General features: G+C 32.3%; 1 protein-coding gene and 1 long non-coding RNA gene across 8 annotated transcripts; both read right to left on the bottom strand.

Moving 5' to 3' along the window:
• Nucleotides 1-2,742: 2,742 nt before the first annotated feature.
• On the bottom strand, nucleotides 2,743-7,548 carry LOC130723139 (probable polyamine oxidase 4). Its single transcript, XM_057574098.1, has 10 exons — nucleotides 7,053-7,548; nucleotides 6,137-6,252; nucleotides 5,950-6,038; nucleotides 5,602-5,715; nucleotides 5,201-5,288; nucleotides 5,018-5,103; nucleotides 4,829-4,931; nucleotides 4,322-4,419; nucleotides 3,305-3,734; nucleotides 2,743-3,209 (listed from the first exon to the last, which is right to left on the bottom strand). Exons 1-10 carry the CDS (start codon nucleotides 7,087-7,089, stop codon nucleotides 2,895-2,897), a joined length of 1,476 nt encoding a protein of 491 aa, XP_057430081.1. The 5' UTR covers nucleotides 7,090-7,548; the 3' UTR covers nucleotides 2,743-2,894.
• A 4,025-nt stretch (nucleotides 7,549-11,573) lies between these two features.
• Nucleotides 11,574-17,327, bottom strand: LOC130726249 (uncharacterized). Of its 7 annotated transcripts, none has more exons than XR_009014764.1 (11): nucleotides 16,706-17,325; nucleotides 16,503-16,631; nucleotides 15,587-15,655; nucleotides 15,402-15,488; nucleotides 14,911-15,144; nucleotides 14,641-14,747; nucleotides 13,978-14,384; nucleotides 13,711-13,896; nucleotides 12,711-12,783; nucleotides 12,127-12,220; nucleotides 11,574-11,939 (listed from the first exon to the last, which is right to left on the bottom strand). It is a non-coding gene; the product is annotated as an uncharacterized LOC130726249 (long non-coding RNA). The 7 variants fall into 7 exon arrangements; XR_009014765.1 differs by having other exon boundaries at nucleotides 14,655-14,747; XR_009014766.1 differs by having other exon boundaries at nucleotides 13,978-14,141; nucleotides 16,706-17,323.
• Nucleotides 17,328-23,264: the final 5,937 nt, after the last annotated feature.

Raw genomic sequence — 23,264 nt, 5'->3', positions numbered from 1 at the left:
AAAAATTGCTTTTGCTTACAACTTGGGCAAGTCCAAGTAATGAATACGTTCACATACAAGGAAAGCCCCCTTTGACCCAAAAAGAAGAAAAAGGAAAGCCCCCCAAATTCGACCCCTTTCCATTATGTTGGTGAGGCCCATCATCTCATGGATAATTAATTGGATTCTATTTTTTTTTTTCATACAATGTGAGATTTTATTTAATAAGAGTTTTTTTTAGAAGATCTAATAATAGTTAAGTATGTATCCATTGGAGTTGGTCTTGGCTACCCCGTCAGTGCGTCACGTGTATGCGTCATTTCTTAGCCAAGCATGGCGCTGGTCAGGGATCTGAGTTGATGCCTCTGTCGACCCCGTTGGCGGGGTTGGGTAGTCTCCTCCTTGCGGATGCGCTTGGAGTGTCGTTTTTTAGGGCTTAGCCTCCCTGTTTGTTCTTTGCTTTGTTATTTTCCCTTTGTACCAAAAAAAAATATGTATCACTTAAACCAATCAAAAATATTAGTTTTACATACACAATGACATCCAATTGAGATATGGTTTAACAATGATTTTAACCACCATTAATTTCCAATCGAGATATGAGCTTAATACTTCCCATCATTGTGCTGCATCAAGTAACTAAGACTCGTCCACCAAGGTGCATGCGCAAAGCTCAAGACCGCAGCAGCAGTATGCAAGTCAATCCCCCACCACTCGACCAAATTGTGAATCAGAGGATTCAATAGTTCAACGCGAACCATACCAAACACTCATTACAACCTCGAAATTCTCAAACCCTCTCTTATATAAGGCAAGTCGTAGGAGCATCAAAGGTAGAGACTAATCACCTCATTCTAACTCCCTTCTTCCACACCAATTCCTCTCTCTGACTTGGGCGTTTGAGTCCCTTCGTAGTTTCCCCTCCCAAGTACTGCACAACGTAATCCTACCTAGGCACCACTATTGACACCTACCTTTCCAGAAGCTCGTTGTTCTCCCCACAATTAACGCTTCCTAAGTGATTTGATCAGAATTATCAGATCAAAACATAAAAAAGTTTAGGAGTACTCCAATAATCATGAAGGATTCCATCACAAAATTGTTGGAATTCGAACAAGCATCTGTACGTGCAACGCACCCAAGTGATTCCATCAGAAGTTGTGTTTTTAGAAACACGGAAAAGACATGTCACAGTTTATCTTTCATCCAAATAAAAATTAGAGCATTCCAACAAATAACCTCTTTAGCTAGGACCATTTTCTCGCTTTGAGCATTTCCCCCTTTATAACTCATGAAAACTGCTAATTTAATTTATATATTTTTCTATAATTCCTTATTATGACACATAATTTGTATTATCTTAATCAACTCTCTTGTCTCTTAACTCCAACCAAATAACTCAAAAGAACTCGAATCAATAGGCAAAGACGAGAAGCAAGGGAAAATATTGAAAAGCTACCCGGAAGAATGGAGGATACTTAGTTACCTACCATTCAGGTGCTTTTGAGAAAAGACAGAAAACTATTCACACCAAATAAAATTTCTTGCACCAGGATTGATTCACGCACTTTCCCCTTCTATTTCTCTTCGTTTTTATCGTATCACTCATCATATCTCTCCTTTCTCTCTTACATTTCCATCCCTCTCATGATGGAGCTCAAATTGCAGCGCGAGAGTAGGAAGGGTAATGGGGTACCCGCAATGAGTAGGGTAAAAACTCGCTATATGGGTATGGGGTTGGGTATGGGTAAATACCGGCAAAAATTCACAGGTACAGGTGCGGGTATGGGTACTATAGTACCCAACTCGCCTCATACCCGCACACATATTATAGATATGCATACACATAATTGGTAGTACGTTTAAATAAACTTAAAGTATAACTTCCTAACTTCTTTTAAAAAATACGTAAATGAAGTCTTAATATTATATATACGGATCATAATTATTCTCACTTATTTTTAAAATAAATTATAACCGATAACTTTAGGAGCTTATCAATAATTTAAATTTATAAATGTAAAGCTTCAATTCTCACTTATTCTTTTTACTCCCTCCGTTCCAGAAAGTTTGTTGTTTTGCATCATTTTTCAATATCTCAAAATGTTTGTTGTTTTAGAAAACCAATGCATTTTTTGTTAATTTTTTCCACATATACCATCATTTAATACATTTTCTCTCACTTATCACCTTTCATATTAACCAACCACAACTCTTCTCTATTAATTACATTCTTCTCTTTCTAAGTATAATTTAATATTTGCACATCATACTAGTAAAATTAAATAAGGACAATTTAGTCAAATTATACTATCAATAATTGCTTTCTTACTCTTTGTGCCACAACCCTAAACTACAAACTTTCTGGAACGGGAGTGTAAAATTTATACCCATTCCAATGATTTTACTTCTTAAATATTCAAATGATCGTTTGTATTTTTAATTTATCCTTTTTATTTTATAATAATAATTATATTTTAATTTTCCATTAAAGAAAGTTAAATTTTCGCTAGCTAAATTGCGGGTAACGGGTATGGACATATAGGTACCCACAGGTACGAGGACGGGCATTCAGACTGCTACCCACGCGGGTATGGGGACGGGTACATGTACTTTTTAAAAACTCGGGTATGAGGATGAGTACTATAATACCTTACCCAGACCCTACCCATTGTCATCCCTACAGCGAGAGGAATATTTTCCCTATGCAAAGAAATTTAGATGCATCCTAATAAAATAAAAAGCAGAACTGCAAAACCCATAGACACAACTGAATATTTTGACATTAACCGAGTTTACCATCAACTAACTTTAATAAACAATTGAATTCCTTTCACGTCTGATGCTTAATTTAGCTTTTTCAAAGCATGCAAACGGAGCATCAACTTAAATCTAAAAAATGCTTTCAAGCACAATCACATCCTGGAAATCTGAATAGGAATAGTACTTTCAAGTATTGAATGACTAACAGAACTTAAAGGAACGCTTTCCATGTGGCCTTGTTGCTCCGAAATAAATCTCTGACAATTTTCAGCAGCCATAACCCCAGCAGAGTAAGCTCCATGCACAGACCCCTGGTTCTCCAAGCTCACAGCTTCCCCACCAAAGAATAGATTACCCAAAGGTGCACGAAGCTTGTCATACACATCATGTGGTTTTCCAACCAAATCATAAGAATAACAACCAAGAGAATTTGGATCTGTTCCCCAATGTGAAACAAGATATTGAACCTGCAAGAATCAAATAAAATAAAAGTCAGGCTCCTGCAGTTGAATGCAGACACTAAAGAAAGCAAACTTGAATTGAGCAGTGTGGGTGATCTTACCGGCTCGGACGCATCAGGAAACATCTTCTTGAGGTGTAGCATTACAAAATTTGCTGCTGCCTCATCAGATAGCTTCTCAAGGTCATAAGCAAACCTGCCAGCTGCCATATAGACAAGAACTGGATGGCCTGTTGCTTTATGGAGATTGAGAAAATAGCCACAGGCATAAGAGGTCGGGGCAACAACACCCAGAAGTTCTACATTAGGCCAAAACACTTTGTCGAATCTTAGAGCAACCTTATTTTCATTGCCTACACCAAGATCAGAAATTGCAGACACTTTCCAATCAGGCAGTTTTGGTTCAAATTCAATTATGTTGGCTTTTAGGACTCCAAGAGGAACAGTTATGATAGCAGCATCGGCAATAAAGTTCCTGCCATCCTCAACGGTAACCATCACCTTATTGTAGCCACTGGATATCTTGGTCACCCTACACGGCAAGGTTTTACAAAAGGATCAAAATCTTACTCTCTAACACACCAAAGTAAAATTGGGGAAGTATTCTTGGTAAGATAGAAAAATTAAATAAATCCATGTTTCTGTGGGTACTGGGTTAAAATTTTGAAGTTAGTGCCACATGCAATTGAGATAGACCCACATTAAAGCAAGAGGATTTTAACTTCTAAAATTGAAGTAAATTAAGGACCAAGTCATTGATGAAAAATCAGTCAATAGACTACCAAGTACCAGCGACTGTTTCAGATTCAATGAAGTTAGCTAAATCTAAGCCAGAGGTGTCTACCATATCTTTAAAAAGCTGGAAAAGGACTAGCCATACAGGTTATGAAAACAACATATTTCTAGTAACATAAAATTGACTTTTCAACCCTCACTCCAAAAAAAAAAAACAGAATCAGCATGGTTACACTTTTCAGTGCTTATTATTCACCGAGCTTTACACAAGGCTACAATATATTTTTCTTCATACTCTTACTATTTCTTTATTTAACATGTCCTATCAAATATCGTGAAAAAATGACCCATCCAGTTCAGTCATGTAGCATTTTGCAGGCATACCTGTGGTTCAAGCGTATATCAACATCTTTTGCAAGAGCTTTAATAACAGGATCATAACCTTGCACCATGAGTCCATGACCACCAGTGAGGACATGTTCCTATAGATAGGAACCCCAACAGTGTAAGCATTAACTCAAATATCACATCATGGTGAGTTTATCTTCCACATATAGATAGATTATAACAAAGATAACCAAACTAGCTTACAAAGAACCTTAATCTCATTTTGTCAGCTTAAAACATGGGCCCTATACCCATAGGTAAAATGCAATTTGTCTAGTAACTAACTTATTTGAATGAAACACAAAATTTCAGTTTATCAACATTGTTTTTTCACTGAAGTTCTCAATAAGGAAATAGTATAGTGATATAGGTATGGAATATGATTAGTAGGGGAAAAATAAGGTTTACCAATGAAATCATTTATAAGACAATGAAGAATGTTTTTATTCCAGTTTGGAGACAAAAGCATTATTGATATCCTTCAACTGATATAATGGCACTTGCCTGATCCCAGGTTTTCAGTGAAATCATATCTGCATCAGCAGCAAACCAAGCTTCCATTCTGCATATAAACCACTGCAACACTTGATGGGCAAGTCCTTGTTGCCTGCAGAAAACTTTGTCAATTACACTGATGGATTGGAACTTCTAGCCTCAATGGTTGTACATGATATTTCATTCTCAATCAAATACCTTAGATGAGGATGCCTATCAAGCACAATGGAAATCGCTTGGGAAACAGAAATGTCCTCAGGATGCTCATCCCTCACTTTCTCTGTCTGTAGTCATCAGTATGTAATCAGATTCAAGATTGACATAACAATTGATAATTGAAAAACACCATATGGCATATACTGCAAAGTGAAAAGATCTTACCTCGTCCAGAATTTTCTTGAAAGTGTCTCCGACTTCAATGACCATCTGTTGCGGAACTTGATTACCATCGATGTTAAAAAGCATATAACTGGAAACATAACATAAAATTTAGTTACTATAAAACACTACTTGTAGAAATGCAAAAAGTCCAGATCTTATTGTTTTTAACATAAAAGTAAATCATTTATGTATGCTCCATTTTCAACTGAGACAAAGTAACTCATGAACATTCCATGCACAAAGGAAAGGTCAAGGTCCAAACAGAATTACCAATTAGGTAAATTTACATCTAATTATGTACTTCAGTTGAAATACGATTACTCTCAATTTAAAAAATCACATCATAACACCTTCAAATGCATCAATTTTAATGGAATTGGAGAAATAAGACAGATTGCTACCTCTCCAAATCATGGTCATATAAGACAGAGTTGTCACCACTGGTACGATATAATGTAAGCCCCAGGCGACGTATCAATGGAGCCAAAGGATTCTCATTACAAACTCCATGTAGCCTGGAAAATAATCAAGAAAGATCTAACAATGTTAAAATTTCATAAATTACTCACTCCATTGACAATTCCTCAAAGAATAGAACTTGGAGAGTACAGATAACTAGAGGGGGCATATTTAACTTAGGATAGAAAACATAGGATAGCAAATTAAAGATAAGTTAGAAGTTCATGAACAAATTCTGTTCATATTTTATATCTATGTGCAACAAATACAATAGAACAAATTGAACATACCATGAGGCTCCCATGTCAACAGGACTACCAAATGAGTAGTCCGTATGAATGCGACCACCAAGCCTATCCCGAGACTCCAGTACAGTCACCTAACCAAATGATGAAAATAAGCCAAAGCAGAAAGTAAGAAAAGAACTTCCCCCAGACCTATAATTCCAAAAAATACAAAGGAATAATGATATGACACCTTATAAGATGCGTCATAGAGACTGCGTGCTGCAGCAATCCCTGATATTCCAGCACCAATAACAATAACTGAAGGAGGCGGTCTTTGCTGGCTCTCAATACGTGAGGCAATAGCGCCTGGTCATTGGGGCACAAAAATCAGAAGGGGAAAAACCCTAACACATAATGAGAGAGAGACAAACCATATAATGCAAAAGCTCCTATTGTTTTCAATATACAAGATCACAACTAGGAGAATGAACTAAATACTAACACTGGCATTTGGCCACATACTTAATCATTCACAACTTTTTTTGTTACACGAGGAAAAGTAACCGCATCCAGGCACAATCATTCAGCATTTATGAGCTCATAAGAAAATAAAATATGCAAATGGAAAATCAGTACCATCTAAATCCATCAGGAGAGAAATCAAAGGAGGAACTGCAATAATGTTATAAATGTGGATCATGAATAGTCATTAAATTGATACAACAACAACAACAACAAAAGTAATTTCACTCTTCACTACTAGATGCTTGGTTACATACATGGATGATGATGGATCAATGAATGCTATAATGTTCTATTGTAAATCATGCTTAATGACAAAATCTGAAATCTAAATCTTACAAATAAGCCACATCAAACATTACAGAAACTAGATCAATTAATTACAAAATGGATTATATAAATCTACTTTGCAGCATAATTAACACCTTAAACAACTCCAAAACCATACATGACAGCATTATTCAGAATCACTATATACCCAACATTCAAAAATTAACAAGTTCAAAACTTTCAACTCCAAAGCAAATTAAAAAAACGTAAACAAGCCAAAAAGCAGCTAAATAAGCTAATAAAACTAACAAACAAAACCCATAAAAATTGAAAATAAACAAAATAAATCGAGATTAAAGGTAGAAAAGACTAACCATCAAGGAAATTGGAGAATAAACTTTTAGGGTCCATGAAAAAGTTGAAGAGTTGAGAGGAAAGGGAGAGAATGCACAATTGAATTGAAATAGGAGAAGAATGAATTGGGGATTGAATTGAATTGAAGTTTCAATTCAAGGGTGTATAGGATTAGGAAAATTGGAGATTAACTGGAATGAATTGCAAAATGTCAAGAGGATGATGCCGGCAATGAAGCGGCTCAAATACGAAGAGAAACGCAATTTCTCAAACACTATCATAAGGTTAGTTGCTGCTTTCATTCAAATCAAAATCAAACTCAGTTCAATTCCAGAGATTCGACGCATAGAAGAATCGATGAACAACCCTAATCGCCAAATGCACCCTCTCTCTCTCTCTCTCTCTCTCTCTCTCTCTCTCTCTCTCTCTCTCTCTCTCTCTCTCTCTATCTCTATCTCTATCTCTTTCTCTCTCTCTCCCACTTGTTTAGAGGAATGAATGATCGGCGAAGAATGAATGATAAACCCGAACCCTCTATTTATACTTCACGGAGCAGCACCTTCTTCTTCCCTTCCCTTTTTTCCATATTTGAAATTTAAAATAAAATATCGGAAGGATTAATGATTAAATTAGTCACTGATTTTGTAATCGAATTTGATCTTGATCTCTCGACGAAAAATGATATTTGGTGACGATTATTTTTATAATTAATGATTGTTCTTATCATTATTAAACGTCATTTTGTCGTCGAAAGAAATTAAACTCGTTTATAAGATCATGGAGTAATTTCATCATTAATTTTAAAATCATGATTAATTGTGATATAATCATTTTTTATGTCATTATTATATAATCACTATTTTTTTATAGATATTAATTTTTCAAAATTCGCAGATTATATTAAGTGAGTAGATATTTTCTGATCGATGTTGCTCTAAACGCACCGCTAGTATCGAACCTTAAAACTAGATGCATAAAAGTACTTCATTATCTAATGGTTGTGTGTAATATTGTTGGTATTATTAAATGATTATTGAGTTGTGTGGAATAAGTGACACATGATTAATCCAATTTAACCAATGAATTCGAACTTTTGAAGTTAGGTACATTGCTTTATTGAGTATGTACCTCTTATATGCAAATATCACGAAATATATTTATTGCTATATTTATTGAGATTTTGTACTACTATCAGCGATTGAAAATATCTCCATGCGTGTTGGACTGTGCATCTAAGCCCAACAGAATCACGTCACTTTTAAGCAATAGCTTTTGAACAAAGGTGGCTCCAACAAGTGTGTTGAATATATATATATAGAAGCAAAATCTCATTTTAATTTCAATGATATTAAATTGAGCTTCTTTCATTTCTGGGATTTTTTTTTTAAATAATTTCTGGGATTAAAATTACACCTATTTGATATGTGTTATGACTTATGAGCTAATATTTTATAAAATAGGTGTCAAAATATTATTTATAAATCTTGAAGGATTTACACAACTCGAGTCATATCTATCCTAATTCCTACATAAGAGGAAGGATGGTCAACAAATTTTCTCAATTCTCATGTGATTAACTAGGTAGCTACCCGTGCGATGCACGGTCACAATTATTTTAATAAAAAAATATGTATTAGATTATATTTTATATTTAGTTATTTTTCGATGTATCAAAAATAGTTTATAATTTATTTATAATTGTAATGAATTGATTATTATATAAGTCACTTTAATTATAAGTATATCATATTCCATCTAATGTATATATTTTTGAACATCTAATTGTTTATCATTTCCATGTATGAATAAACACTAAAAACAAAACAAATAAGGTACCTCCTACTGCTGGTGTGTAAAAACTTAATTGAGTGATTGTGTAAAGAAAACTTATACTAACGATGCACACACATTAAATTAAAACATTGTTACACAATGCATAACTATTTTGAATGAATATTGCTTTTTTGAGTTAAATGAACTAAATATTAATATAAATTTTATAACTTGTTTGACTATTTACTATTCAAAAATTTATTCACTACATAAAAATGAATTTACTTAATTTTGTTATTACATAGCGTTAACTATTAATTATATATAATAATTTATATATAAGGAAAAAGTGTAGAAATAAAAACATAAAGACCCAAATTAAATTAAAACCCAATATAATCTGTAAATTACATAATACTATTAAGTTTATTGAAATATTAAATAATATTTTATACATATATAATTATATGATTGTGTTAGAATCTAACAATAATGCACTTAATATTATCAAATAATTAGTTTAAACATTGAAATTAACTTTTTTTAGTACAGTTCATAAGAAAGAAAAAGGAAATGGGAAAAACTCCGAACTAAGACCTCACATATGAGATACTCATAGCAACGTCAACGTCAACATTGAGTTTGTTTATTTCCCCTTCATTGATAATAATAATGTCTTACATAGCTAACTACTTATTCCATATTAAATACTATCACATCCCCTAAATTAACTTATATTTGACCTTAATTCCATATTAAATACTATCTTATTTTTCAATTTCCAATTTTATACAAAATCTCACCATTATACATTATTTTCATTTTATGTTTTATAAGACAAATTTTTTAAAGATTGTATTCTACCACATCCTTTTTATAATTTTTAGATAAACATATCTCAATTAATATTACTCTACTAACATAAATATTTCTCAAAATTCATTAATTTCATATTTCTTCAAGATATATACTCCCTCCTTTCCTTATTATAAGGCAATTTTTGAGTGTTTTTCTTATTCCTAAATATAAGTCCATTTACAATATTAATGGAGTATTAATTATTTTTTCCCAAAATTATCCTCATATTTAATATGAAAGAGACAATGAGATTTTAAAATAATAACTTGGAGAGAGAAATTTATAAGAAATTAAATAAGGGTAATCTAGGAAAGTGAATAAATTATTTTACAAATTTATTGCTTGTAACTACTTTTCTTAATTTAAGAGAATTGAGTAAAATAGACTTATAAATAGGAACGGAGGGAGTATGAGAATGCCGATGCATATAAATGGTTAGGAAAGTAATTATAAAAAATAAACATAAGTATAATAAAGAAACAAAAAATACTATTAAGCATCTGAGGCTATTTGAAATTGAATAATCTAAACGAAAAAATATGAACTTTTAAAATTTTCCGCTTTTTGATTTTTATTTGGCTTAATTGCACTTTTGCTCCCTGATCTTTCACCTTTGTGCGATTTACCTCCCTCATCTTTAAAATGAGCGAATTCCCTCCCTCTTCTATTAATATGTGCGATTTAGGCCCTTCCGTTAGTTAGCCGTCCAATTACTAACGGCGGTTGCTATTTTCACCCTCCCTTTTACTAACCACACCCCCATATCAGAAATAAAAATAAAAATAAAATAAAAAAATGGAGGTAAATCGCATAAAGGTGAAAGATCAGGGGGCAAAAGTGCAATTAAGCAAAAAAATAAAAAATAAATTAAATACAATTAATAGAAAATAAAAAAAAACTGAAAAAAATATTTTTATAAAAATCAAAGAAAAAATAATAAATTAAATGAAATAAGTTAAATACAAATAATAGAAAATGAAAAAACATTTTTATAAAATCAATAAAAAAACTGAAAAAAATATTTTTATAAAAATCAAAGAAAATTTTTTTTTTATAAAATCAAAGAAAATAAAATATTTTTTTTAATTGAAGATAGAAATTTAAAAATAAAATAAAAGAATAATTATTTTTAATTTAGTGTAGGTGGTGCAAATAGAAACAAATTCTTCTTTTATTTTATTTTTAAATTTCTATCTTCAATTAAAAAAAATATGTTATTTTCTTTGATTTTATAAAAACATTTTTTTCTTTGATTTTTATAAAAAAAAATTCAGTTTTTTCTTTGATTTTATAAAAATATTTTTTCATTTTCTATTAATTGTATTTAACTTATTTCATTTATTTTATTATTTTTTCTTTGATTTTTATAAAAATATTTTTTCAGTTTTTTTTAATTTATAATTTTTTTTATTTTCTATTAATTTTATTTAATTTATTTCGTTTATTTTTTATTTTTTTATTTTTATTTCTGATAAGGGGGTGTGGTTAGTAAAAGGGGGGGTGAAAATAGCAACCACCGTTAGCAATTGGACGGCTAACTAACGGAAGGATATAAATCACACATATTAATAGAAGAGGGAGGGAATTCGCTCATTTTAAAGATGAGGGAGGTAAATCGCACAAAGGTGAAAGATCAGGGAGCAAAAGTGCAATTAAGCCTTTTTATTTTGCTTAAACACATTGATTTCTCTGGTTTAAGAAACACATTTGGTGCATTTGGTGCTCTCCCTTTAAGGATTGATTCCCGGGCCTTCTCCTCGCCAACGCATATGTCTCTTAGCTGTTATTACTTGAGCTATCCTTCAAAGACATGAATATATGAAAATTAATATTGAAAATACGCATACTTTAACTGAAATCTATTGTTTCTCCATAATGTCAACTTTGATCCTAGGCAGAAAGAGAAAATGTGCAACAACTTTGTTCCTGGCATTGACTCAAAACCAAAATATCTTTGTTTTGGAAGTATTCCTGTCATGGCCAATATTTTTTCTGAAAGGCCAATGAATAAATGAATTGTAGCATTATGGGTGCTACAAACCCAATTATAAAGAAACAGGACGCGAAAACGCGAACCAGTAGAAAGAAAAACAGAAAGTGCGGCAAAGGAACTAAGGCTGCAGAAGAGCAAAAAAACCAGCAGCAAGCAATAGAACCAGCAGCAACAAACGAAAGGGAAGTTCCAAATACAACATTTGAATTGAACCCTCGCTAACTGAGACATTGTTTCCCATCAGAGGTGAAGGAAGCTTGCATCTGACCTGCAATTTTTAGGCCTGAAGGAAAAGTAAGAGGTATAAATATACTTCATTAGCTAAATGGACATAATGGACATAATTGTAAAGATGAAAATTAAACTGGAATGATTATCAAAACACAAAAACAAAGAGGATACACTTAGATAAGATGCACATTCACTTTAGAAGATTTTTCACATAAGGAAAGTATATGTCAAGAACCTACCTTCGAATTTGTAGATGACATCCATTCTGGAACGTATAAAGACATGTGAGTCAGCAGAAGCCACCAATAATTTGGTTGGGTCACTTGGTGAAAACTGAAAAAGTAATCATATAAGATTAATAATCACTATTCGCTTATTTTATATAGGATGGCAAAGAAAGGAAGATGCCCATTTGCTCATCATTAGGGTGTCCATTTTAAATGAGACATCTCTAGTTGGGCCACACATGCTATCTACCGTCCAATGATCTAACTTATTGGAACCACCTGTGTTCTGCCTAGCTGAATCAATGTTCCTAAAATTTGCCTTGGCACTACACTTGTGCAAGTTGGAAAAGAACAATGCAATTGAAGCCTAGAAATAAGCAGAATAAAAATGCTTTTTGCTTGAAACTTCGATGGTAGAAACCATCTTTATCAGCTTTTACTAAGAGTATTATCAACACTTAACTGGTTCAAAATATTATGTTTAGCAGAAAATCTCATTCTTAATATGACACTTGTTTTAAGCACATGCATTCCTTTAAATCATTTGTCCATATCACAAATTCTCAATCACATTTCTGTAAAGAAGAATCACCTACCTTTAGCATAGAAGGGCAATACAGTTTCGTATTGTATGCTCAAAGCAAGTGTTCATATTCTATTCTTCAGAGCCTGTAATCAAGTAAAAAACAAAAAAAAAAGCAGGTAGGTTAATGGTCATCACTTAATGTTTGCTCAGTAATAATAATCACCAAAATTATCAAAAAACATAATAAATCATCAAACTTTTAAATGAGAGTTCTTATAATCACATTTCAGCAGTAAACCACAATCCAACCTAAAACATCATACTCAAGATAAAAAAAATCTCAGTTTGTAAGTTGCTATTGAGCTGGCTCAATTTTTACATTTTACACCATCAAGTTTGTTAAGGGGTTGAAGGATTATCATATGAAACTCCATCAGGTTTTGAATCTCATAGCCACTCAGAGTCTTCTTGTTCAAGATTGAGTAAAGAATGTAAGTAACTTTCTCTCTCAGAATCTGAAACCTCAGTATGAATCACACTTGTTCTTAGAGAAGCTAAAATTATCATCCTACTTCATTCTCTGACCTTACATTTGGGGTAGCTAAAGAAACTTTCATTCTACAACCAATAAAGTAGTTGCCGATTTTTCTTAATAGAAACTAAGAACTTGCCATTACGAACAACTTTAAAGCCAACCATGGCATGAAGATGAAGTGAAGCAGAATAGCTTTCACAAACCAAGAATTCATGAAGATCATTGTCTTTCTCTAATGATACTCGATGGCAAAGATTACATAGGTGAAAGAAATATAAGTAGTTTGTCCTATTTAAAGTAGTTATTCCCATTAAGGGTCAATGGGACATTATTACATTGGTTTAACCAAACGAACATAAAGAACATTAACAATACGTGAGAAAAAATAAAGAATGGAATTGAAAGACAAACTGAAAATGAAAATGGAATTGAAAGAAAAAATAAAGAATCCAAATATATCAGATATATGACAAGACATACTGGTATCAGGACCTATTATGGAATATATGCAAAGAATTGAATTTGAATCATATACCTAGAACAAAAACAGTAAAAAGAGCTAGGCCACCAAGGAGCTTGTAGCGGAGGGACTCCGCTTGGGCAATAGCACAAAGGCCCCTGTTGTTGACCTTTTCAGCATAGAGTTCTACACTGTTTTCAGGAAACTTGAACCTCTTCGATACCACTAAGGTAAGCTCCCTAATTCTCCTTCCCTTCTCACCTATCAAATACAAAATCAGATTTCAAAATCAGCGCAACAAATGAAAGAAAAAAAATTGAAAATTGAAGGTGTATGTAGTACCTAGAAGTCTAGAACGGCCTGGGTTCGAGTGGCTCTGATGATGATCTCAGTTTTCGCTGGAGTGACCCTAACCTCCACACCCGAGTATCTGTCCTCACTCCTCAGCAAGCTTTCGGGCCAGAACCTCGTTCAGCCGAGCGAAGAGAAAAGCCATCAGCCACAAACTACATAAACACAAAAATTAATAACACATATCAAACTAAGGAGAACAATGAAGGGTAAGTTTCATTTCAGAAAAAGTAGAAAAGCGGTGGAAAGGCAAATAAAGTTCATTACAACCCACTAAAGTAACATAAAGTAACCAAAAAAGAAAACCGCACGGTGCCTTATGGTGGACCAACACACGTGGTATAAAACTCTCTTACTGCTGCAGCCAACTGTCATTTTCGCATCAAGTTTTATTAAGCCTACAAAGTAATCTAAATAAAAGTAAGATATTGTGACTTTCTAAAATAGAAAATGGCAAGCAGAGACACCAGACAGATACATAACATTATAACAACAAAAATGGATCACATCATCATTGAGTGAGTTATAAAATTGATAGAAGAAGTACATTAGTTGGAGAAAAGAGAAATTCATATGCAGACTTTAAGAAGGAAAACTGTGATCTCAGTTCTGATTTTGAAGACCATATCTTAGTTTTAGCTTTTTCTACTTCACCTTATGTGTCTTACTTGTCACAATGACCCATAGTTGTTTTGACTCCACTGCCCTAGCACCAGACAATCTCCCTCTCCTCCACTGGTATTGTTCGATAAGTTCAACACCTGAAACAAAAACGCATACACATAATATTAAAAGATGAATAAAAAATCATGGAGGAAAATCATTCACATACATTCAGCACAAGATTGAACCCCCACCGGTCAATCGAAACTGAAATTCCTGCTCACAAAACAGTGCTTGCAAGAATTTGAGGTATCTAATTACCTTGATTGCCTTGTCTAGCTGCAATGTGCAGTGGATGAAGGCGGGGCAGTTTTTGTAGGAAAGGGCTTCCGTGATGGTGTAAGGGAGGAGCTCCTTTACTTAATTTCTAATGTAGCCTTATACAACCTGCCTAAAGAGATTATTCCCAAAATTGTAGTGTGCCAGTGCATGCTTGAGAGTATACATTGGTGTTGAGTGAAGGGTAAAAGGAAGCATTAATAAAAAATATGTGATCTGCAATTCCAAAGTCAAATTTATCCATTAGTGGAATATCTAGGCCTTGATAAACACCCCATTTTCTCATATGCTAAAAAGCTTCATCAGTGGTAAGTCATTTCATTGAAACCCCAAAAATAGAAATGTTGAATAGTGATCACGTTTGCCCTAGTAAGTCACAATAAGCCATCATAGGTTTGTTTCTTTCTTGTTTATTTACTACAGCAAAGCTCTCTATTATCCTGCTTAACATTATCATGAGAAGAAATAAGCACCTTGTCAATTTTCAGCTTGTTGAACACGTCCTGCAGAATTTTGTAATTCTGGATCTTATCATACTCCATCTTTGCATCAAAATTCACCTAGGATAAAACAAACCCACATTGCAAAAGTCACCCTTGGTAGAAATAATATACAAAGAAGAGCTCAAAAGAAAGTTAAAACAAAGAAATGTTACAACCTTGTGCATTGGAACAACTCTTGGATGCGTCATGTCTATCATCTGGCATTGTACATCACCGGATGCAGCCTAACCAAGAGAATAAATAGGATTATATCCAAAAAGTATATCTAATATCTTCATCATAGATTTTATGCCTGGAGTTACTTTTGCATTAACAGTTCAACCTTCCAGTTAATGCTAAGCATGTGTGTTTGGATTTCCCTTAGCAAAACTTATAAGTTATTTCAATAGAAATTCATGTCTCATGATGGTGGATTGAAAAAAAAACACCTAGTCTTGGTGAATGTAAGAGAAATCCAAACACACACTTAGCCCTTATTGACAAAAAAAGGAACATTCTTTAAAAAAAATTAGAAAAATGCTAAAATAGTCCCCGCAAAACAAAGAAGTGATTTGTAATCATCAACAACATCACCAATTAGTGTGACTATTTTTTTTTGAAAACTCAAATATGATATACATTAAATGGAAAAAGAACCCTTGGGAACAAACTCTCCTAAGTGAGACAAGAGCCCCTTACAAATTTAATACCCAAACTAAACCAAGCAGCAACATGGTTCAGAAATACCAAAAGATAAAATTCCAAAAGCATATAAAAACAATACAGATAGCCCCCAATCACATAAGAAAAGAAAGAAATTCTTCCTCCTTATCCTACGTTTACTATGCCTGCAGCAAAAACATAAAGACAACAAACTCCCCCCCCCCCCATATAACCGTAGCTTAACCACACAGGTCATTAACCATGGGCAGCTGACAGAAACCTGTGATTATTAATTAGTGTTACTATTCACCGTTGAACATCCTTGTAAGTTATGATTGTCCAAATTCTTTTCAAAATCATATCAAGTGGTGTATACTATTCAGCATTATACAAGTAAGCATGAAAGAAAGGGTCGAAAGAATTGGTTACCTCCTCAATGTGCGAGCAAACCAAGATTATCCGAAGGATGAAGGTAGTAAGCATTCGCTTGATCTTTCATCAGGCACAATCAGGAAGTTGTGAAGAAGAAAAAAGAAACGAAAATCCCAATGCCCAAATCTGAAATCACAAAGTGGAGAAGAGTTGAAATCTCGATGCACAAAACCAGAACCAGAAGTCGAAAATGTGAGAACCTGAATCGCGATTAGAACGCGAATCTGGAGGCAGCGTTGAAAACCAGAACCAGATACCAAATCAGAGAACATAAATCACGAACCAGATGTGAAAGATTGAAGTTGTGGAGCAAGAATGAGGCGATTGCCAACCGAAAACACCATTGTTGAAGCTGGAAAAATCATCGTGGCTGAGAGAGCAGAGAAAGCTTCAAGAATCTTCTATGATGAACAAAAAGCTTGAAATGTGGGTGGTTGGAGGGATTAAATAGACGGAGAAGAAGAATTATAATGGGTTAAAACTATCAAAAAGTATGCTCAAAAGTTCAGTTTTCCTTCAAAAGTAACATTAGATACCAGAGAAGATGAAAAAAACATGAAAAGTAATCAGAAAAGCGGTAAAAAGGCAAATAAAGTTCTTTACAACCAACTAAAGGAACATAAAGTAACCACATAATAAGCTTAAAATAGACCTTCATCACATGGGAGAAAAAAACAACGGTTCATGATCAGAAAAGTAGAAAAAATGACCAAAAAAAATCAGATAAAGCAAAAACAAAAAAACCCACACATTGCCTTATAGTGGACCAACACACATGGTATGAAACTCTCCTAGTGAACAGTAGTAAATAAGTTCTTCCTTTGTAGTGTTTATAGATATAATGAATGTTATAATTTAAAATTTTAGGGGAGAATTTTGTGATGAAAGACCTAAGAAAACTTTCTTCTTTTTTTATTATCACTTGTCTTGTCTTGCTAGTTGTCACATGGATGGTAGGGACGGTTATGGGAATAAAAAGGAATATTCTGTTCTATCTCCTTTTAATTATTTATATACTGATATATATATATATATATTGACATAGTAAATGCTAATACTTTTTTCCAGATATTTTTTGCGGTTAATGGATTTTCCAGATAAAGTTTTAGTAATATTATTAAAAAAATCATTTTTTCATTCTCTTAATTAAGCGTATTATTGACAATGTGATGTTATCTTTTTTGTTATTTAAATTGTTTCCGCAACTTTGAGATGGATAAAAAAAAAATTGAAACTGAGATGGATAAAATTATCATAGGCGAAAAAAAATTTATACTAAATATTTAACGCAGTTGCATAATATTATCTAATTCAATATATTATTACAATATGGAGCAAAAGACAAAAGTGGTTTCATCATCTAACCAATGATAAAAGAAGGTTTTTTTTGTCATTACATATGTTAACCTGTTCGGGATACCAACATGAGTAATCAATTATAAAAAATGAATCTAGTTAATCAATAAATTTAAATTGAATAACTAATTTTCAATTTTTTCATAAACTTATTGATATATTAGTCATTACTTATCTATCTATAATCTATCTATCTATCTATAATCTATCTATAATCTATAATATATATAAAAGCAAAGTTTTTGCAGCTTGGAGGGCAACTTTGTCATTCAATATTTAATTGTACATCACTCTCAAATTAAGCATGGGTATATAGGTAAAAATGCTACTTATTTATGTTAGATTGAATCAGGACCGTTGATTGCATCTGCAATGTTGTGGGCATCCATCATATGTTTATTCATTTTCCTCTTCCACATTCAGCAGTTACAGATTCTCATAAACCTCTTGGGCTTCAACAACCTTCTCACCTTCCAATGAATTTACTTCATGCTTACATGGGCACTCCTAAGATCAAACAAGTTTGCATGTTTCTTCCTCTTCCACCCTCTCAAGTTCCACCTTATCACCACCCACCTCTCCAGCTTCAACAATCTCCCTATAAAATATTTTCAACAAGCTTTCCTCACAGGCACTCTTAATCAAAGAGAAACAAGATTCTACCAACCTGCACCACCTACGCCAATTTCAACATCAAGGTATGACTCAGTCATTTATGCTTTAGTCATTTGATTATATTTAGATTCCTATCTCAATAATCCTTCTTATTGATACTGATTGTTTCTTGGAGCATGCGGCCACTCTTCTTTTGCCTGCGCTCCTAGCCTCTGCAATTGCTCTTCCCAACCTATCATTTTTACTCCCAAGATATTATCGCTTCTTTCTCTTTATCCCTACATCTCATTTCGAAGTTATCATCTTTTCCATCAATTGCATTCTTTTGTTTTGGGTTTATCTATCTCCTTTTTTAACTTTCAGCTTGCTGAATTACTCTTTTTCCTTGGCATTTAATCATGTTTTCATACCCTACTCTCAAGGAAGGAAGTCATGGTTTACTTAGGTATCACCTTAATGATCTTTGATAATTTTCTTTATTTATTTTCTTATATTTTCCTTTCTTTACTTTGTTTCCTTTATTTTCTCTCAAAACCAATTTTTGGTTTTACTTAGAAAAGTTTATTTCTTTGCAATTGAAATAAGTCCAATAACATTAAATTATGTTGCACTGATTTGCTAACTTCATCTTCTTTTTCTTTTTCAAATGCATTTTAATCTGCTCAAACTTTGTTCATGCATTATTAATAGATTATGCTTTGACAGGTGATAGAGAAGCTCAAAAATTCAGGCAGCTATGGAACTTAGTAGATTATTATGCAGTAAGAAGAGGTACAATTTGGAAGAAACTAGAGTGATGGTTCTATGATTTATTTGAAAACTATGAAGCCATTGAAGCTGCTCTCTATGCTCACTCTATCCTTACCTTTGGCAGTGAAAGGTTGGTTCACTCACCCTCAATATTCAATGTAAACTTCATTCATGTCCAAAATACCTCCGGTATCAAGAAGTTAAGAGTACATAAAAGAACAATTTATTACCAAAAACAATTGTTTGCTCATTAGCAGAATTAGAGGATTTAAAAAACAACCAACATAAAAAAATCATAAACCTTTTACTGCCCCATGATTAGTTTTTTCTGGTGGGACTAAGGAACATGTTCTTGGTAGGTAATAAAGCTTGCAATTGGTTATTAGTGGAATTTAGTACTATACCATCATGATTCTTTCAGCAATAGTATTGTATGGAACACAAGGCAGAATGTAAATTCCTTATTATATATAAATGCTTTCAGAAGTTTAATTTGCATTTGGTGAAACCTAAAAAACCTGGAGGGTAAAATTATCCTTCTATTAACCATGACTCATTAATATATTTTTTACCATGTATATTTTTGTAATTGTGTATATTATTTTATAGGAGATCAATCATGACCGTTCGTTAGTTTTCATCTTGACCGTTCTTTGTAACCTTAATTAAAAAATCAATTAGGAGTTAGATAGAAATGTAACCTTCAATAATGAATTTAAATATCAATTCAAATTGTCAATTCATCATTAAAAACAAAGAACTAAATCCATGAGGCAAAAAACTTTTCACATCCCCAACTCCATAAAACATGTGTAACATTTACATAAATTTAATATCTACAAATGCATTATATTCTTATGAGTGTAAAATAAAAATTAAAAATAAACAATCTCATTATAAAATTTTAAAAAATAAAAAATTATTAGAATTGTGCTTCATTTTATTCGTGGATAAACAAATATCAAATACATATTACTTATATATATTAATTTAAATTATAAAACTAAAAATATAAAAAAAGACATATATAGTTACAAATTATGAATTTGAAAAGTACAAAAACGAAAAATGTATTAAAATGCTATTAAAATAAGTCTTAAAACTTAATATTGTGCATTGATATCATTTAGGAGTTATGTAGAAAATCAAAAGGTAAAAATCTTAAAGTTTGAATTTAAATCCAACTTCAAAGTGCTTAATCATGACACAATTCAACAATTAAATTCATGAGGTAAAAAAAATTCAAATTCTACACTTCTATTTACATGTGATTACTATTATATATAATTTATAAAATAAAAAATTATTCTTAACATGTTACTTCATTTTATTTGAGAATTAAAAAATAAAATTGAACTAAAAATTAATTTCCAATTTTAATGTAAAATTAAAAATAAATATAAACGTTTCTAAAATTCATCTAAAATTTATGACACAATCATATCAGCAATTAATTATGATAAATGGGTATAATTTGTTTCCTATGGTTATGGCGGAACAAAGACAATTTTCATTTGGAGAGCATTAATCGCAACTATAAGATCAAAGGACGAAGAACTCACAAGCATTATTTTCAAGTTGTAGACTGAACACTCAGAGATATTATAATATATACTAATAAGCAGAGTTCCAACCAACTTTTCGGAGGAGAAGTTGATGTTTAGGTTGAAAAGCTGTTGTTGTGGGATGACAAGAGCAATTGGAAGTTTCAACCTCCATGAAAATATTGTATCACAATTTTCAAGAAAAAAAATTAATTCAAAACAAAAAGCTAAAACCAGCTGAACTAGATATTGAAACAGAAACATCAAAATTGGCCTTCACCATATATGGAGGAGGTCGAGCCCGGGCTAAAGGAAGCTCCCGGGAGGTTAGGCGCATATGAGGTATTTGTTGTCACCAAAGATGGTTGCAATGCAGCAACGCGTCACAACAAAGAACCCAATGAAGCGGCATGCCGGTGACAGAATATTTTATTTTGATCCTCCCGAATGGAGTATAAAAGAGACATGAAGATAGCTGCACTACCAACATCAACCAAGGTAAAATAAAAAATGACAGATAAAACTCTACATATAGGTAATACAATCCACTATATTACCAAGGCAACACGAAAACAATAAGGGTTGTAAAACAAGACAAGTTAAAAGTGTGTGGTGTGTCGTCGCTAGGGAGACAAGACACCGCAAACACACTAAATTCATCACAATGCCACGACCAAACAAAAAAAAAACACATTTATTACAAAAACTTCAAAAATTCTAATATAATTAATACAAAAATATATTTTAGAAAATAATGTAAAAATATTAAAACACACAAATTAAATAAAAATGAATATTCCCCGTGCATCGCACGGGTCAAAAATACTAGTTATTCAATAAATGTGTTAACTCTTTAAAAAAAATTGATATTTTTATTTATTAATTAGCATAAAAATTAGAGGGTTGACTAAGTCATTTAACCTCATCCTAATGAGCTAATATAATTATTCGTAAAAAAAATTAAAATTTATAAATTCCAACTCATTTATTTTTAATCACATTATCAGTTCACCTATGATGCGTAAATTAAACAAACAAAAATATATATTAAATAAGCGCTGTCACAATAGTTAAAAGTAGTTGTTTGAACCATGAGGTCGAGAGTTTAAACCTCGTTTGGAAACACAGCTTAATTAAGTGCTTATGACATAAGCGTTTATTCATAAGCTATTTTAAATTTTTTATTGAAATAAATTGAAAATAAGTTATATATAATCATAAGCTCTTTTTTATAAGCTATCCTGAGTAGCTTATGAAAATAAGCTTAAAACACCTTATGGTACGCCATATGTTGTTTGTATTAGCTCTCTCAAACACTGGCATAAGAACTTTTAATGAGAAACACTCTTTTAGAAATATTTAACTTTTACTACACTCTCAAGTCAAATGAAATTACCTCAATAAAGATAACATTGGTTAACAAAAAACAACCAAACAAATTTATAAAGTATCCATCTCAAACCTCCTAAAAGAAAAATTGGAGTTTACTTGAAAACGTTAAATAAAAATCTCCATTTTCCTTTTACAGTTGGAAGCTGAGTACGACAGCATGGACATCGAATATAAAACACCAATATGGGAATGGGCTCCTTGTCATGATATGGACATTTTTTAGGAGACAAAGAATGTTACTAATCAAAATGTATAACCTTAAACCTCACTAGAAAGTCATGGGTTCCTATAAATTGAAACGATTCTACCATTAAAAATACGATTTTGTTTACCCTATTAATTATCCCAACTTGAAAGGATAATGTTGTGAGTTGGGATAAGGCTTCTTGTGAGCAAATAAGAAGACTATATTTTCTTATCTTTTTCTAAAATATCTTGCAGAAGACCGTTATGAGACTAATATCTTAAGCCTTGAAAATCGTATTAAACGAGTATGTCTTTCCTAATAAATCATTCTTCATACAGATACCAAAAAATCAATCTCTAAAATAAATGTTTAGAAAACTTAACTATCTACTAATTATGCTTGAAATTGGTACTACATGTATAATATTAATTATTTTAATTCAAGATATATCTTAAGTTCAACTCATAATATGTACGCTGCTGGATGTATTACCTAACTTCATTTTCTATCTTAGTCAATATATTCTCACACATCATAATTATTAGTTATGAGATTAATTTTTCGTTCCATAATCAAAGCACTAGGGAAGTGAACTCTTTGGCGGACTCGTTATTGCAGAGGGACCTGTTGTATCCCGTTTCTTGTAGGGCATGTTGCTAGTTAGCTTTTCCTTTTTGTTTCGGGGCTAGCCCCTCATTTGTAATCAAAAAAAAAAATAGTAGGGGTTTAAATAATGAATTTTTCTATTCAGAAAAGTAAGAAATCAAACATTCAACGTTTGCTTAGGAAATCAAGTGTTGAACCAATACTAAGCCTTTTGGTTGAATGGATGATCCCCTAATTTGATGGTGTACCTTATGCACCGTCCAATTCGGTTACTCTTGCTCAAATTAAAAATAGTTAAATTTACTATAA

The sequence above is a fragment of the Lotus japonicus genome, chromosome 6 (genome assembly GCF_012489685.1).
Source record: "Lotus japonicus ecotype B-129 chromosome 6, LjGifu_v1.2".
NCBI classification, from domain to species: domain Eukaryota; kingdom Viridiplantae; phylum Streptophyta; class Magnoliopsida; order Fabales; family Fabaceae; genus Lotus; species Lotus japonicus.
Note: the sequence above shows the minus strand (reverse complement) of the source record. Positions and strands in the feature narration are given on the sequence as shown.

Coding starts and splice junctions, on each gene's coding strand:
- LOC130723139 (XM_057574098.1), bottom strand. CDS start 7,089: ATGGACCCTAAAAGTTTATTCTCCAATTTCCTTGATG. Junction 6,253..7,052: donor ATTCTCCAATTTCCTTGATG/GTTAGTCTTTTC, acceptor CCCAATGACCAG/GCGCTATTGCCTCACGTATT. Junction 6,039..6,136: donor TCTATGACGCATCTTATAAG/GTGTCATATCAT, acceptor TCATTTGGTTAG/GTGACTGTACTGGAGTCTCG.